Here is a 15,545-nt window from a genome sequence, read left to right as displayed (position 1 = left end):
ATACAGGCTACTAGACTAGACGGGATTGAGGTTCACAAGATGGTGTTAGCAATTCTGGAAAGTATGAAAATAAATAACTCCCCTGGGCTGGATGGGATTTATCCTAGGATCCTCTGGGAAGCAGGAGGAGATTGCAGAGCCTTTGGCTTCGATCTTTATGTCATCATTGTCTACAGGATGAGTGTCACAAGACTGGAGGATAGCAAATGTTGTCCCCTTGTTCAAGAAGGGGAGTAGAGACAACCCTGGCAATTACAGACCAGCGAGCTTTACTTTAGTTCTGAGTAGTGTTGGAAAAGGTTATAGGAGAGAGAGAATTTATCATCTGGAGAGGAATAAGTTAATTAAGGATAGTCAACACAGTTTTGAGAAGGGTTGGTCGTGCCTCACAAACCTTATAGAGTTCTTTGAGAAGGTGACCAAACACGTGGATGGGGGTAAGTGATTGATGTGGTGCATATGGATTGCAGTAAGGCTTTTGATAAGATTCCCCACAGCAGGCTTTCGCACAAAATACAGAGGCATGGGATTGAGGGTGATTTAGGTGTTTGGATCAGAGATTGGCTAGCTGAAAGACAATAGAGGGTGGTGGCTGATGGTAATGCTCATCCTGGGTCCTGGGTGTACCGCAAGGATTTGTTTTGGGGCCACTGCTGTTTGTAATTTGTATAAATGACTTGGATGAGGGCATAGAAGGATGGGTAAGTAAATTTGCGGATGACATTAAAGTTGGTGGAGTTGTAGATAGTGCCGAAGGATGTTGCAGATAGAGGGACATAGATAAGCTGCAGCATTGGGCCAAGGGGTGGCAAATGGAGTTTAATGTGGAGAAGTGTGAGGTGATTCACTTTGGAAGGAGCAACAGAAATAAAAAGAGTACTGGGCTAATGGACATCGTGGTCTCTCTGCTCATCTACACCACCAAGAATCTTACCATGTGCAAAGATCCCTGGAAGTTGCCATCCAGGTTGATAGGACTGTTAAGGCGGCCTCCAGTGTGTTAGCTTTTATTGGTGGAGGGATTGAGTTTCAGAGCCACGAGGTCATGGTGCAGCTGCACCAGAGTTTTGTACAGCTGCACTTGGAATATTGCTTACAGTTCTGGTCACCACGTTTATAGGAAGGATGTGGAAGTTTTGGAAAGGGTTCAGAGAAAGTTTACTAAGATGTTGCCCTGTATGGATGAAAGGTCTTATGAAGACTCATGGACTCAAGGTTATTTTTGTTAGAGAGAAGGTTGAGAAGTGACTTAAAAGAGACATGAGCAGAGGGTTAGATAGGATGGACAGTGGGAAGTTTTGTTCCTCAGTTTGAGATGGCTAGCATGAGGGGACATGGCTTTAAATTGAGGGGTGATAGATATAGGACAGATGTCAGAGGCATTTTCTTTACTCAGACAATAGTAGGGGCATGGAATGCCCTGCCTGCAACAATAGTAGATTTGCCAACTTTAAGAGTATTTAAATGCTCATTGGATAGGCATATGGACGAGAATGGAATAGTGTAGGTCAGATGGGCTTCAGATTGGTTTCACAGGTTGGCACAGAGGGCAGAAGGCCCTGTACTGCACTGTAATGTTCTAACCTAGCTTGCTTTTTCCCAAATCAGGTCACCCAAACTCTAAAGCTCCTTCAAAAAAGTCTCCTTACAGTTGAGGCACTTTTATACTTGCAACTTTTAGGGCAAAAAAACCTCAATGCTTGATTGCTAGCCCATCTATCTTGAACATCCATAACCTTTCATCATCAGCAATGTACATTGTCTACAGGACATACTACAATAATTGGGACAACACTCTCTACATACCTCAAAAGAACCAAACAGGACAAGGACAACAATTACATGGTAATACCATCACCAATTCTGACAAGCCACACTATACATTGCAATTGTTACAGCATTGCTGGTTAAGATCCTTGAACATCTACCGAATGGGATTATTGAAGTGCCTTCACCACACAGACTGCAATGATTCAAGGCAGAAGCTCATCTCACTACCTTCTTGACTAGAGACAAGTAGATAATGCTACTGCAGGGCATCTGAAAATACTTCATTTCTTTTTTAAAAAAGGAAAAAGAAATAAGTCTGTGGGAGTTTGCAATGAAGGAACATCACTTCTCAGGCTCAACCAGGATGATCATGTAGATGAGAAAAGGACTTACTTGTTCAGTGGAGCTTTATTGTCTATTGCAAGTTCATTCAAGGAAGAGGATAAACTAAGGTAATCATCAGAAACATCTGGAGAAAGAGACAGCGCCAATCAAAACAAGCAGAGTTGGCAGTCAACTCTTTTTTTTTTAAAAAGAAGAAAACTGCATAAAAGCTATTTATAAAACAAAAGCTAGTGAAATATAAACAGGCAGACTGACACATACTTTTGTGAACTCTAGTCATTTTTTCTGCCTTTATTGCTGAGTCTTTAATTTTGACGCCATATTCTACAAGAAATGTCTTCTCATGTTCAAAGAACTCATCGGCATCCTGCACAAAGGAAAATAAAAAAGGTTACTTTAAGAAACATGTATGGTACAGTAGACGACTGCGCACCCAACAGGTTTGGGTCAGTTTTGTGCTTGACACAAGTCTCCTCTCATTATTACATCTAAAGTGTCCCCAACACTTGTTTCTCTCATTTCCATCTTAACTGCATTCAGTCTATGCTCCTCAACCACTTGAGGAGGTAACAAGTTCCACATTCTAGCCACTTTGAATTGAATTTTGCATATTATAAATTATGACCCGAGTGTCAAGCATAAAATTAGAATAAGTCCATTCAAGTGAGATGTCAAGATGTTCTGCTAAAAGACAAGTGGAAATCTCAAAACCCCACCCCACAGACATCTCAACTTTAAAGTTCAATGGTCATATAAATTTATTTCAGAATGAAGGGAGATAGTTTTTGCCTAGCAACAGTCAATCAAGCACAATGGAACCAAACAGGAGAGAAGTTAGATTTACCATAACTAAGACTTGAATGATAGAATATTCATGAAAAAGCAGCATGTCCTATGCCCATTTCTATGACCCACATTAAAACAGTGCATATCAGAATTCTCCTCTTGAAACAGCCTTGACTACAGGTGCTAAAGTTCCAAACTGATGTGGGAAACCAGGCTTCATTAGAAACTCTTCAAGAGTGTGGTGCTGAAAAAGCACAGGTCAGGCAGCAGAGGAGCAAGAGAATCAACGTTTCGGACATAAGCCTGAAACGTTGACTTTCCTGCTCCTCAGCTGCTGCCAGATCTGTGCGCTTTTCCAGTACCACATTCTCAACTCTGATCTCCAGCATCTGCAGTCCTCACTTTCTCCCTTCATTAGGGCCTAAACTGGGCATGCATATTCCAAAGATATCCACTTCAGACAGTTCTGGCAGTCAAATTGCTAAACCACAGTGGAATGCTGCTCAATCTACATTGTATAGCATTTAGCAGCACAGAAACAGTACATTTGACCCATGAGATCTGTTGGCATTGTCCTGCTTTATTCAAGCCTTTGCTTGAATATGCTGGCACAGTTAGATTAAGTGAAGTGAGATAAACAGAAGGGAGAAGGGAATAGGAGGAAAGATTGTAAAGTCAGATGAAAAGGAATGGGAAGAGGCTTGTGAAGCAAAAAATTGATCTAATTTGGTGCTGTAAATACTAATAATTAAATGCAGTAAGAGGCTGAGGGGTGATCTGATAGAGGTATATAAAACTAGTGAGAGGCACAGAATCTTGTTCACAAATGTCTGGGCTTAAATAGTCGAGGGTACAGGTTTAACCTGAGAGGAGGAAGTTTTTAAAATGGAGATGCGAGAGGCAGGTTTATATTAGCTTATTTTTGATGGATTGATAAATTTCATTAATTTAGTGTGCAGAAGGTCATGGTCATGTCCATAGAGGTTAATATACTTTTGTCCTACTTTTGTGGGTGGAATTGGTGGCAACCAGTCACTGATATGGCAGCTGTGATAGTGAGGCAATTAGAAACAGAAAACAGAAACAGTAGTTTTCTATTTGGCCCTTCAAGCCTATGACAGGATGGATTTTAACAACCTCAAAAATGTCACTCAGAAGTTGACACTAGCTTGTCAAAAAAATGTTGTCTTATAAATTTAAGTTTTTTCTGAATATAAATGGCATTATCAAAGTTATATTTATATCCCAAATTTCTATACTCCTTAAGAGTTAATGCCAAAGTTACCCTGGCTCCAGAGACGAGTACTTCATCAGCACTTTTCATCATACTCTTCAAAAATCCACCAAACATCTCTTTTGTGTTCTTCCTTCGGACACTTAGCTAAGATACAAACAGAAGGTAGTTATAATCAGGTCAAATACAAACTAGCAATGATTTACTTGAATAGGGGAAAGTTGAGGACCTGAAGGACTTTGAGCTTGAGAACAGCTTTTTCCAGGAGACAGCGGAAGCTCAGTTTACAGGATGTGCTTAGAAACATTAGCACAGATTAGACAGATTCAAAAACTGGCATGAGATCCCTCCCACTCTGTTCATCTATGAAATCACCACTTATTTTTGAGGATGAAACTTGAAGTTATTAGGTACTGGCAGAAACAGACATCATGTATTTTTAAGCCCAGAATATCATCTCACTGTAACAAAAGCATACACTGAGATGCTAGAAATCTGAAATAAAGAGAGAAAATGCTGGAGAGCCTCAGCAGGTCTGGCCACATCTGTGGACAGAATAACAGGATTAATAGGATTCCTTGGTTCTGAAGAACAGTCAGACTTGAAACATTAACCCAGTTTCAAATCTCACATGTGGTCAGGCCTGCTAAGATTGTCTGGTATTTTCAACAACTTTGTTGATTAAACATGAGGTCTACAGCCCCAACTTATGAAATTATACATAGGTATTAAATAATGTTAGCATTAATTTGTCAAGTTAACAGTAGAGTAGACCTGTCAATCCTCAAATGTCTTTCTAAAAAAAAACTCATTTCAAGTGAATCACTATATAGACAGAAAAATATTGCTGGGCGGGAATACTGGGACTAACTGGTCAACTGTTTAAAAGAACTAGCACAATGTGTCGAATGGCTTCCTTCGGTGTTATAATTACTGTATATTTTTCAAAAATAACAAAAGCACTAACTGAAGGAAATCACAAAATGATGCAATGTGAAGCAGGCCGTTCTGCCTATTGTGCTTGTACTGACTAATTGATTCAGTCATCCAAGACATCTCATTTCTGAGCTCTATCCCAATAGCTATGCAATTTCCACCCACCTCTCCCAATCAAGTAAGTATCCTATTTCCTTTCAAAAGTCACTGGGAGCATTCTACATTAAACTTGATAGCGTTTTAAAAAACAACTTTGAATTGCATTGAATTCTTTTACCAAACACTTGCAAAAATCAGTGTCCTTGGACTGTCAACTGATGCTTGTAGCAAGTAGCTTCTTTTCTAATGTATCAAAACATTCAATTTTGCATACTTTTATCAAATCTCAACTTTTCCCTCAAGTGCAGAATTAGTTGCATTCTCTCCACATAACTGAAATCCCACAACTAATATCTCTCCTCCATTTCCAAGGCTTACACATACTTCCTAAAGTAGAATTGAACATTACCCTAGTTGAAACCAAACTAGTGAGCATAACTACTTAATGTTTACACTTTTTCTCACTATTAATAAAGTGAAGAATCCCATATTTCTTAAGTCTTCTCAACTTGTACACCAGAATGCTGGGACATATACCCCAAAGTTTCTAGATTCCTGCACGAGCTTTAAAATCCTACCATTAAGTTCATATTGCCCCACTCATTCTTCCTACTAAAACATATTACATCACACTTCCCTCTTAAATTTCAATAGCTATGTGCCTGACCTCAATAGGCTACACTTCCTAAATTATCTACTATCTTCACTGTTTATTACATTTTAAGTTTTATACAAGCTGCAAAATTTTAAAATTACGCCCAGTGTACTCAAGTCCAGGTTATGAATACAAAGCAGAGTACAGTGGTCCTAATACCAACTGCTAGTGACACCACTATATTTGCTGCCAGTCTGAAAAACACTGTCACTTACCATTACTCTCTGCTTTTCTGATTTTCTTCAGTTTCAGCCAAAGAATAATTCCACGAGTAACAAATGATTATGCTCAAGATTCTGAAACAGAATTTCAATCTTGCCCTGGTTAAGTTGCAAAACTAAGGAAAGGTGCTGAATTATTATAAAAATCCAATATCTACACTGAAAAGAAAGACCTTGCACGTCTGTGATGCTTGTTATGATCCTTCAAGCTCCACACTTTTCCTATTAAGTGTTCGGTAGTCACTTATGTAGTATGAAAACATGGCAACCAATTTCTGCAAAGCTACCTCTCTCAATGACAAATCACCAGATAATGTGCTTAGTGGTTTCAGTTGAAGAATAAATATGGGCCAGGAGCAGGTACAGAGCTCCCATCTCCTCTTTGAATAGCTCAGATGGAGTGACAGTAGGAGAGGGATTAATGTCTTATTTAAAGGGTAACATTCACTAGTGCTGCACTGTGTTAGCAAGAGACCTGAACCCATAACCTCAACAGGTTAAACTGCTTCCAATGAGCCACAAAAGAGAACTTGCCATCCCCTGCTAGTCTGGTTCACACCAGGCACGCTATGTGGGTGACTACGTATCTGACAGGCCTAAAAAGCCACTGAGTATTTATATATAGATATATTTTTAAAAAGCTTAAGGAAGTAACCCATTAGCATATTCTTGAGCAAGAATTAGCTAATGTATGCCAGCCTTATTAATGCAGTGCACGTTCAGATAGCAGAACCTTTAAATGCTCTAATATTGTGCTCTCGGTATCAAGGAGTAAAATTCATACAGATACCATTTAATTGTTGGTATAAATAGTTGAAAACACCCACTGTGCAGTGCTCTGAAATAATTTGCTTTTTGAAGGTCCCCACCGAGTTGCACAGGTTTGTCAGTTGGTGCCAATTCAATAAGTGAAAATAATTGCTCATTACATACCCCTTGACGATCAGCCAAGCTTTCAAACATGCCATCTACTTGGATTGATGTGATAGAATCTTAATGTTACTCATTACATTCAACTTTTAAATAAATGTTTCCTCCCTGCCAACATTTGCATACAAGTACAATATTTAAGTCCGACAGATGTATAGTGATAGACTTGACTGCCTGTAATTCACCATATATTAAGATGTTAGTTTTAACAATGCAGTCAGATTGGCATTCTTGGCACGCAAGTCAAGAACAGAATTCTTAAGATACCATTAAATAATCAAGCAGCATTAGAACGAGATTCCCAGGGGATGACGAAGAAAGATTTGACACAAGGGCCTGTCGTTTTATTGGCTTTTAGACAGTGCATTTGCTCTTCTAGGCTGCAGATACCATTGATCAATTCAAGGATTAATATAGCAGCCTTTTAACTGCAGTTTCAAACAAAATCACTAGATTCTGAAAGAGGTGACAGGAGTTGCAACTATTGATTGGAAAGCTGTGTTGACCCGTTTCAGAAGGCCTGTCACACCATATACCACCTAGACACAAGAAAGGCCGGTGTAAAGCCTTCTGTCAGGATAAAGGACCCTGGAGCAGACATCCTACCTGCAGACTAAAGGCCAGAAGCTCTACTGAACAGTGTTATCGAGGAAATTGCAGCTGTTACTGGTACAGCACTACTAAAAGCCTACTATTGTTGCTAGATCCTGGGTGAGTGATGGTGGAAGGAGTGAGGGAAAGAGGGGTTTGGCAATAAGGACAGGACAGTGGTTCTCTGTGGGACAACATTCCCAATGCCAGGTTCTTTGACCACCGTACTAGAGGTGGTGATGGCCTAGTGGTATTGCCTTTGGACTAGTAATCCAGAGAGCCAGGTTGTGTTGAGGTTTCAATCCCACCACTGCAAGGTGTGGTAATTTAAATTCAATAAAAATCTTGCCTTAAAAAATGTCAAATGACAGCCACAAAATAATGGAGTTCAATATAGATAAAGGCAAAGTGATGCATTTTGGAACATCTAAAGCAGGATGTAAGTATGCAGCAAATGTCAGAACTTTTAGTAGCACCAGAGGGATCTAGGAATATGGATCCACAGGTTCCTGAAAGTGGCCACGCAGGTGGAGAAGGTAATCAAGAAAACAGCATACTTGCCTACAAAAGGGCATAAAGTAAAAAGTTAGCAAGTCATTTTGCAGCTGTATAGAACTTTAGTTAAGCCACATTTGGAATACTGTGTACAGGATTGGCCACCACACAAGGAGGTGGGGGAGGCTTTGGAGAGGGTACAGAAACTGTTTACCAGAATGTTACCTGGTCTGGAGGATATTAACAACAACTGGTTTGTTTTCATTTAACCAAGGAAGTGGCACAACCTGACAATGTTATAAAACCATGAGGCGCACAAATAGAGTGAATAATTGGAGTCATTTTCCCAAGGTAGAAATATCAGTTATTAGGGCACATAGGTTTAAGGTAAAAGCGAGTTTGTTTTTTGTTTAAACTCAAAGGGTGGAAAGTGTCTGAAATGCACTACCAGCAGAATTGGTGGAAGCAGATACAATAGCAATGCTTAAGAGGCATCTTAATAGATATGAATGTACAGGGACTAGAGGGATACAGACCACAGAGGCAAAAGGTTTTTAAGTTTAGAAAGGTATCACGTGTTGATGTAGTCTTGGTGGGCTGAATGGCCTGTTCCTGTGCTGTACTGTTCTTTGTAAAACCATCCTTGGATTGTTGTAAAACCCCAAATGATTCACAAACATCCTTCCGATGTAAGGAACCAGCTGTCCTTGCACACACTGGCCTGCGGTGTCACAGGTAGATAGGATAGTGAAGGTGGCGTTTGGTACGCTTTCCTTTATTGGCCAGAGTATTGAGTACAGCAATTGGAAGGTCATGTTGCGGCTGTACAGGACATTGGTTAGGCCACTGTTGGAATATTGCGTGCAATTCTGGTCATCCTATCAGAAGGATGCTGTGAAACCTGAAAGGGTTCAGAAAAAATTTACAAGGATGTTGCCAGAGTTGGAGGATTTGAGCTGTAGGGAGAGGTTTGGGTGGGCTGTTTTCCCTGGCGCAGAGGCTGAAGGGTGACTTTATAGAAGTCTATAAAATCATGAGGGGCATGCATAGGATAAATAGACAAAGTCTTTTCCCTGGGGTGGGGGAGTCCAGAGTAGACAGCATAAGTTTGGGTGAGAGGGGAAGATATAAGAGAGACCTAAGGGACAGCTTTTTCACACAGAGGGTGGCATGCGTATGGAATGAGCTGCAAGAGGAAGTGGTGGAGGCTGGTACAATTGCAACATTTAAATGGCATCTGCATGGGTTTATGGATAGGAAGGGTTTGGAGGGATATGGGCCGGGTGCATATGGGCAGGTGAGACTAGATTGAGTTGGAATATCTGGTCGGCATGGACAGGTTGGACCGAAGGGTCTGTTTCCATGCTGTACATCTCTATGACTCGAAGACGTGTGGTTTACTAACCTTTGAAATGGCCTAACAAGCCACCCTGTTCTATCTACCACTAGAAAGGGAAGGAGGAATTAAACTAGACATTGACTAAGACATCAGAAACAACATAGCATACACAACTATTGGCAGGGTAGACAGGAAGGAACTTTTCCTTGGTTGGAGGGCTCGATAACCAGGGCAGTTTTAAAGCTTAGGAGCAGTAGGTTGAGAGGAAATATGAGAAAATTCAGGCAGACTGTGGTGAGAATGTGGAACTCTCTGCCTGTTGAGGCAGAAACTTTCATAACGTTTCATAAATATTTGGGTGTGCACTTGCAATGCCAAAGCTTACAAGGCTATGAGCAAAGTGCTGGAAAATGGGATTAGAATGACCATATAGACTAGCCATATAAATGCTGCGGCTACAAGAGCAGGTCAAAGGCTAGGAATCCTGCAGCAAGTAATTTACCTCTAGAACATTTAGAACATAGAATATAACAGTACAGTACAGGCCCTTTAGCCCTCGAAGTTGCGCCGACCTGTGAAACCAATCTGAAGCACATCTAACCTACACTATTCCATTCTCGTCCATATGCCTATCCAATGACCATTTAAATGCTCTTAATGTTGGTGAGTCTACTATTGTTGCAGGCAGTGCATTCCACACCCCTCCTACTGCGTAAAGAAACTACCTCCGACATCTGTCCTATATCAATCAGTCCTCAATTTAAAACCATGTCCCCTCATGCTAACTATCATCTGAGGAAAACGGCTCTCACTGTCCACCTAGCTAATCCTCTGATTATCTTCTGTGTCTCATTTAAGTCACCTCTCAACCTTCTTGTCTCTAACGAAAACAGCATAAAGTCCCTCAGCCTTCCCTCCATACCAGGCAACATCCTAGTAAATCTCCTCTGAACCCTTTCCAACATTTCCACATCCTTCCTGTAATGCGGTGACCAGAACTGTATGCAATACACCATGTGTGGCCGCACCAGCGGTTTGTACAGCTGCAGCAAGTCCTCATGGCTCCGAAACTCAATCCCTATAAATAAAAGTAACACACTGTATGCCTTAACAAACCTATCAACCTGGATCTATGTACCTGGACACCAAGATTCTCTTCTCATCTACAATACCAAGAATCCTATCAATTGCCCAGTACTGTGTATTCCTGTTACTACTTCCAAAGTGAATCACCTCACACTTTTCTGCATTAAACTCCATTTGCCACCTCTCAGCCCACCTCTGCAGCTTATGTCCCTCTGTAACTTGCAACATCCTTCAGCACTATTACAACTCCACTGACCTTGGTGTCATCCACAAATTTACTAACCCATCCTTCTACACCCTTATCTAATTAATTTATAAAAAGATCAACAGCAGTGGCCCCAAAACAGATCCTTGCAGTACACCACTAATTATCCCAGTATAAACCTTCCAACCCAGCACCGCCCTCTCGAATGGTCCTACCTGTCCATCTTCCTTCCCACCTATCTGCTCCACCCTCCTCTCCAAACTATCACGTTCTCCCCCACCTTCATCTACCTATCACATTCCCAGCTACCTTCCCCCACCCCCGCCCCGCCCACCTCTCTCTCAGACCTCTAGGCCCACAAGCCTCATTCCTGATGAAGGGCACGTGCCCGAAACATCAATTCTCCTGCTCCTCAGATACTACTTGACCGGCTGTGCTTTTCTAGTACCACACTCTTCGACATCAATTAGATTAGTTCATAGTCAGTAGACTAGTTAGACTGGTATGGAGAGCTACAGCACTTAAAATGTTTCTTCTCCTGCTAACTCCCTCCAATATAAACAGTACCTGAAATTACTAAAAGCATGTTTTTCCCAGCAAAACAAATTTAGAAAGCAATAACTACAAAAATCACCAGAGTCACAGCTATGAGCAAAAACAGAAATTACTGGAACAACTCAGTAGGTCTGACAGCACCTGTGGAGACTAATCAGAGTTAGCGCTTCAAGCAGTAACCCTTCTTCAGTACTGATGGTATTTTTTTGAGGATGTAGTGGGGGTAGGAGGGAGAATAGAAATGATAAGTGGAGATGGAGCCCAAAAGAGAGAAACAATTGGACAGACAAATAAGTAGATAAAAGGTCAGTCTGGGAGAATGAATAGCTAATGGGGATTAATAGCTGACAATGGGTTGTGTGTGGTAGCAGTCCACGTGATGGGGTTGGGGTAAGAACATGGGTGAAGTTGCTCAAGCCCTAAAATTGTTTAACTCTGTATAGAGTCTGGGAGTTCGCACAGTTTCCAAGTGGAAAAGGAGGTGCTGTTCTTCCAGCTTGCACTGAACTTCACTGGAGCACTGCAGCAAGCCTGAGACAATGGTGTTGGCCAGGAAACACAGCAGGTTGAAGTGGGAAGCAACTAGAAGCTTGGGTCATTTTTGCAGACAGAACATAGGTGTTCTGCAAGGTGGTCACTCAGTCTGTGCACACAACCCATTGTTAGCTAATCACTCCCATTAGCAGCTATTCATTCTCCCAGACTGACCTTTAGCCACTTTGTCTATCTCCTTTTATTTACTCCACCCTTCTCCCCACCACATCTTCCACATAAATACCAACCCTTTCCTTGCTATCAGTTCTGAATAAGAGTCACTGGACCTGAAACGATAATTGTTTTCTCTCCACAAATGCTGCTGCCAGATTTGCTGAGATTTTCCAGCAATTTCTATTTCTTTTTGTTCCTGATTTCCAGCATCCAGTTTTCAATTTTTTGGTTCGTTGAAAACCAGGGGTTTTTTTTGTTAAAAAAACAGTACATCACAATGATCTGGAATATGCTGATGCAAGCACAGTAGATGGAATTGTTTGAACTGCTTAATTATACTTGAGAAGGGACATTTGCAGAGGAAGGGAGAAAGAGCATGGGGTGAGACTAATTGGATAGCCTTTAAAGAGAACTCTTGTTATGGCACAATTAGCCTTTGTGCAGCATTATTCGAAGAGGCAAAGGAACAATTATGAATAAAAGCTAATGCATCAGCGAAGTGGATAGGACTACATTGTGCAGAAGTGTTAAAGTTAGTAATTCCTTCTGTAGATCAAAGCATGTCAGATTTAAATTAAAACCTGTTCTGACCAAGAAATTTCCTGCAGTACTATCAATCTGAAACGAAACTACTGGTTGTCATTGATTTTTGAACCTTGGTTTAGAGAAACTGCATTAACTCTCACTTCTCACTATCAACATTCCTCCCACCCAAAAATAAAGCCAAGGATAGAACATTCTGCCTCAGAGGCTTTCAAGGAAGAAAGTGTCATTTTTAAGTGCCTTACATCCTGGTCGTATTCCAGGAAAACGTGGAAGTTATGGTCTTTGCCCAACACACTGTGAACTGCAAGTCTCTGAAGGAAGACTTCATGGATGGACACAGTCTTTTTAAAGACAACCAAGTACTCCCTAAACCCAAAAAAAAGAGGAAGAGTGAGAATCAGTTATACTAGATAATCACAAATTATTGATTCTAATTGTTGCATAAATTAAATGTTTGACTGAGTGAAAATAATGACTAGGTCATATTTACAAAATCAACAATTCTTGGGCAAAATTTGGTTTTAAAACAGCATCTTAAAAATTGTACTCAATTTCTGACCAAATTTAATGCAAACAGCAGTCATACTTCAACAAGAAAAATCACAGTTAGTCAGCCTATTCCCTGTCCTTGCATTAGATTTAAAACCAGCTCCCATCTCTGCTTGTACTCCAACTGGAGTGTAACAGCTGAGATTGGACTTGTCACAAATCAAAGGATGACATTTTTCTCAATCGCTTACGCTTCAAGTTCTTGCTTCATTTTATTAAATTCCTCTTTCGACATGGAGCCTTCCCCTTCACCCAGCTTTTGCATCTTTTCTCTTGCAACATCAAAGTCTGGTTTGGCAGGTGCTGGAGGTATCTAAGTGGAGGTGGAGTAAGAAGGAAAGACAAGTTAGGTTGACCTCAACAAAATAAATACTTTCAGTAAAGGTATGTTTTACGTTCCCTCACCCAAAATGCATCTGCATAAGATCCAAATATTCTCTACTTCTCCAAAACAATTACAAATCACATGAAATCTGATGCCCTTTAGTACTTAATTTTGTCTAACCCCATGTTCAATGTTTCAACACAAACATTTTTTTAAATTTTTAATACAGAACATTAAAGCTACACACAAATTTAAGTAGAAAACATCAAGCCGTCATTCATCCCCTTGAACTTCTTCCATTATTCCTCTAGATCTGTATCTTAATTCTCACTATGAACCTCTGCTCTATATCCCTCAATGCCTAGAATCTGCTTATCTATAGAAAGCTTTAGTTGACTGCTAGATTACTAATTCTTTTGGAAACAAAGTTAAAAACTTTCACTACAGTCAGATCCAATATAATGCAATAGTTCTGTTCCTGTGTGACCCCACATTTAAAGAAAACCACTTAATAGCAGCACCATTTAAACTAACACAGGTAAGGAAAGTTCATATTCTACAAATAACGGTCTAAAATTCTTCAATCGCATTATAGCCAATTCGTGCTGAAGAAACGCACATTATAGCAGAACCGACCGTATCCTTTTTGAAAGGATTACTATTTTCCAATTTCACTTTTAAATGGCCTACTTCCAAATTTTAAAATTGTTGCTCCTGATTTTAGCTTTTCCAAGAAATCGTTTCACTGTTTCTATCCTACTTCATCCCTTTTATTATTTCAAAGGCCTTTTAAACTCAAGGGAATACAAGTCAACTTTATACAATTCTCCCTTTAATTTTAAATTATGCCAAGTTGAAAGGGTTAATCTGCATTGAACTTCCTAGGCCTTCATTAGATTCATAACCAAATCCAGATGAAGTCTAACTCTGGCTCTCTGAAATGTCACTCCCTCCCCTGTTTTGTTGCAGTCACCATAAAAATAAATGCCAATACAGGTATTCCTTCAGCCATTTTTATTAAACTTTGTCAGTATTTATTTGCTTTCAGCGATATTTACCTGGACACAAATCTTGCTCTTCCAGACTTTCTGGCTTTTTCACCATTAAGAAAATAATGGATTGCATCCACGTGAAACATTAATCACATGCAGTTACATGGTCAGCAACTGTTAAATGTTTTTCGGCTACTCACAATAATACCAGCATAATCTTCGTTCTCGACCAAGGTGTCATGCAACCAAACAAAGTCTTCATGCTGCCGGGTAACTGAGAATTCAGATTTCTTGAAGGATGGCAGGGTGGTCTGAATGAGAAGATATCAAATGTTAGCATATCCCAATCATGAGCACATTGAGTTCTTCATCTCTTGCCCAAAGACTTTTAACCACTGTCAGTTAGCAGCAATTGCTAGCTCCACCCACGTTTCAAAGGTCAACAATTTTCCGCCATCACTTTATGCCCAATTCCCAACTATAAAAAAATCCAGAATTGTTTGCCAAACTTAAGATGTAGTAAGTGCCACCCGATAAGCAGAACCAAATAAAATAAAGCCTTCACAGAAGGGTTGCACTTGGTGGTTTGCAGTGAAATCTTCAGTTCTGGGCAACAGTGTCAAATTCTGCTAGTCATCAAGCCTTTTATTATTATAAAGCTAATTCATAGGACTCATTGAAAAATCTTCAAAACAAACACAAATGCTGGATGTTAAGTTGCGTTATGACTGAGATGGGAGAAGTGCACTGTTTCTCTCAAATATCATGACCCCATGGGTCACAGTATAAATTTAATTGATTTACACAGTTCCTGACATGGCCAATTAGATGCTTTCTTTGTATTAAAGATCCCACCACTAGATTCTTTTAAATACAAAACCGATTATAGACAAGACTTAGTCAATGACAATGCAAGACTGGTTAACAACTTGTAATATGAAAGCATAACATTTACTGCTGTGAACAACCCAAATCACAGGATAAAGAAACGACTTCCCTCTTCAGAAATTCACTGTGTGAACACCACACTTTGGATGAAGTCTCTATTCTTGACAACAAAATAAATTTAAAGGCATGGAATATTTCAGCTGGGGCTGTTGGTGTGATGTTCAGTTATACAAAGGATATCAATAAATACAAATAGATGTTGTTATTAGGATCTTTGCCAATGTACCCGC

The 15,545-nt window shown here is 40.1% G+C and overlaps 2 protein-coding genes across 4 annotated transcripts in view; one reads left to right on the top strand and one right to left on the bottom strand.

Annotated features, from left to right (window-relative positions):
• mgme1 (mitochondrial genome maintenance exonuclease 1) overlaps window positions 1-15,545 on the top strand; it is a 183,936-nt gene that overhangs the window by 111,915 nt on the left and 56,476 nt on the right. The window lies entirely within an intron of this gene.
• The window catches only part of snx5 (sorting nexin 5), a 49,544-nt gene that overhangs the window by 13,768 nt on the left and 20,231 nt on the right, over window positions 1-15,545 (bottom strand). For both annotated transcript variants that reach the window (XM_043696339.2, XM_087991533.1), the window contains 6 exons: window positions 14,568-14,678; window positions 13,242-13,363; window positions 12,744-12,867; window positions 4,187-4,282; window positions 2,377-2,482; window positions 2,164-2,239 (listed from right to left, as the gene is read on the bottom strand). In XM_043696339.2, coding sequence (XP_043552274.2) covers window positions 2,164-2,239; window positions 2,377-2,482; window positions 4,187-4,282; window positions 12,744-12,867; window positions 13,242-13,363; window positions 14,568-14,678 — 635 coding nt within the window. The remainder of the gene's footprint in view (window positions 1-2,163; window positions 2,240-2,376; window positions 2,483-4,186; window positions 4,283-12,743; window positions 12,868-13,241; window positions 13,364-14,567; window positions 14,679-15,545) is intronic.

Source organism: Chiloscyllium plagiosum, unplaced genomic scaffold (assembly GCF_037043375.1).
Source record: "Chiloscyllium plagiosum isolate Xiang-an unplaced genomic scaffold, Cpla_swu_hap1 HiC_scaffold_10, whole genome shotgun sequence".
In the NCBI taxonomy this organism is placed as follows: domain Eukaryota; kingdom Metazoa; phylum Chordata; class Chondrichthyes; order Orectolobiformes; family Hemiscylliidae; genus Chiloscyllium; species Chiloscyllium plagiosum.
Note: the sequence above shows the minus strand (reverse complement) of the source record. Positions and strands in the feature narration are given on the sequence as shown.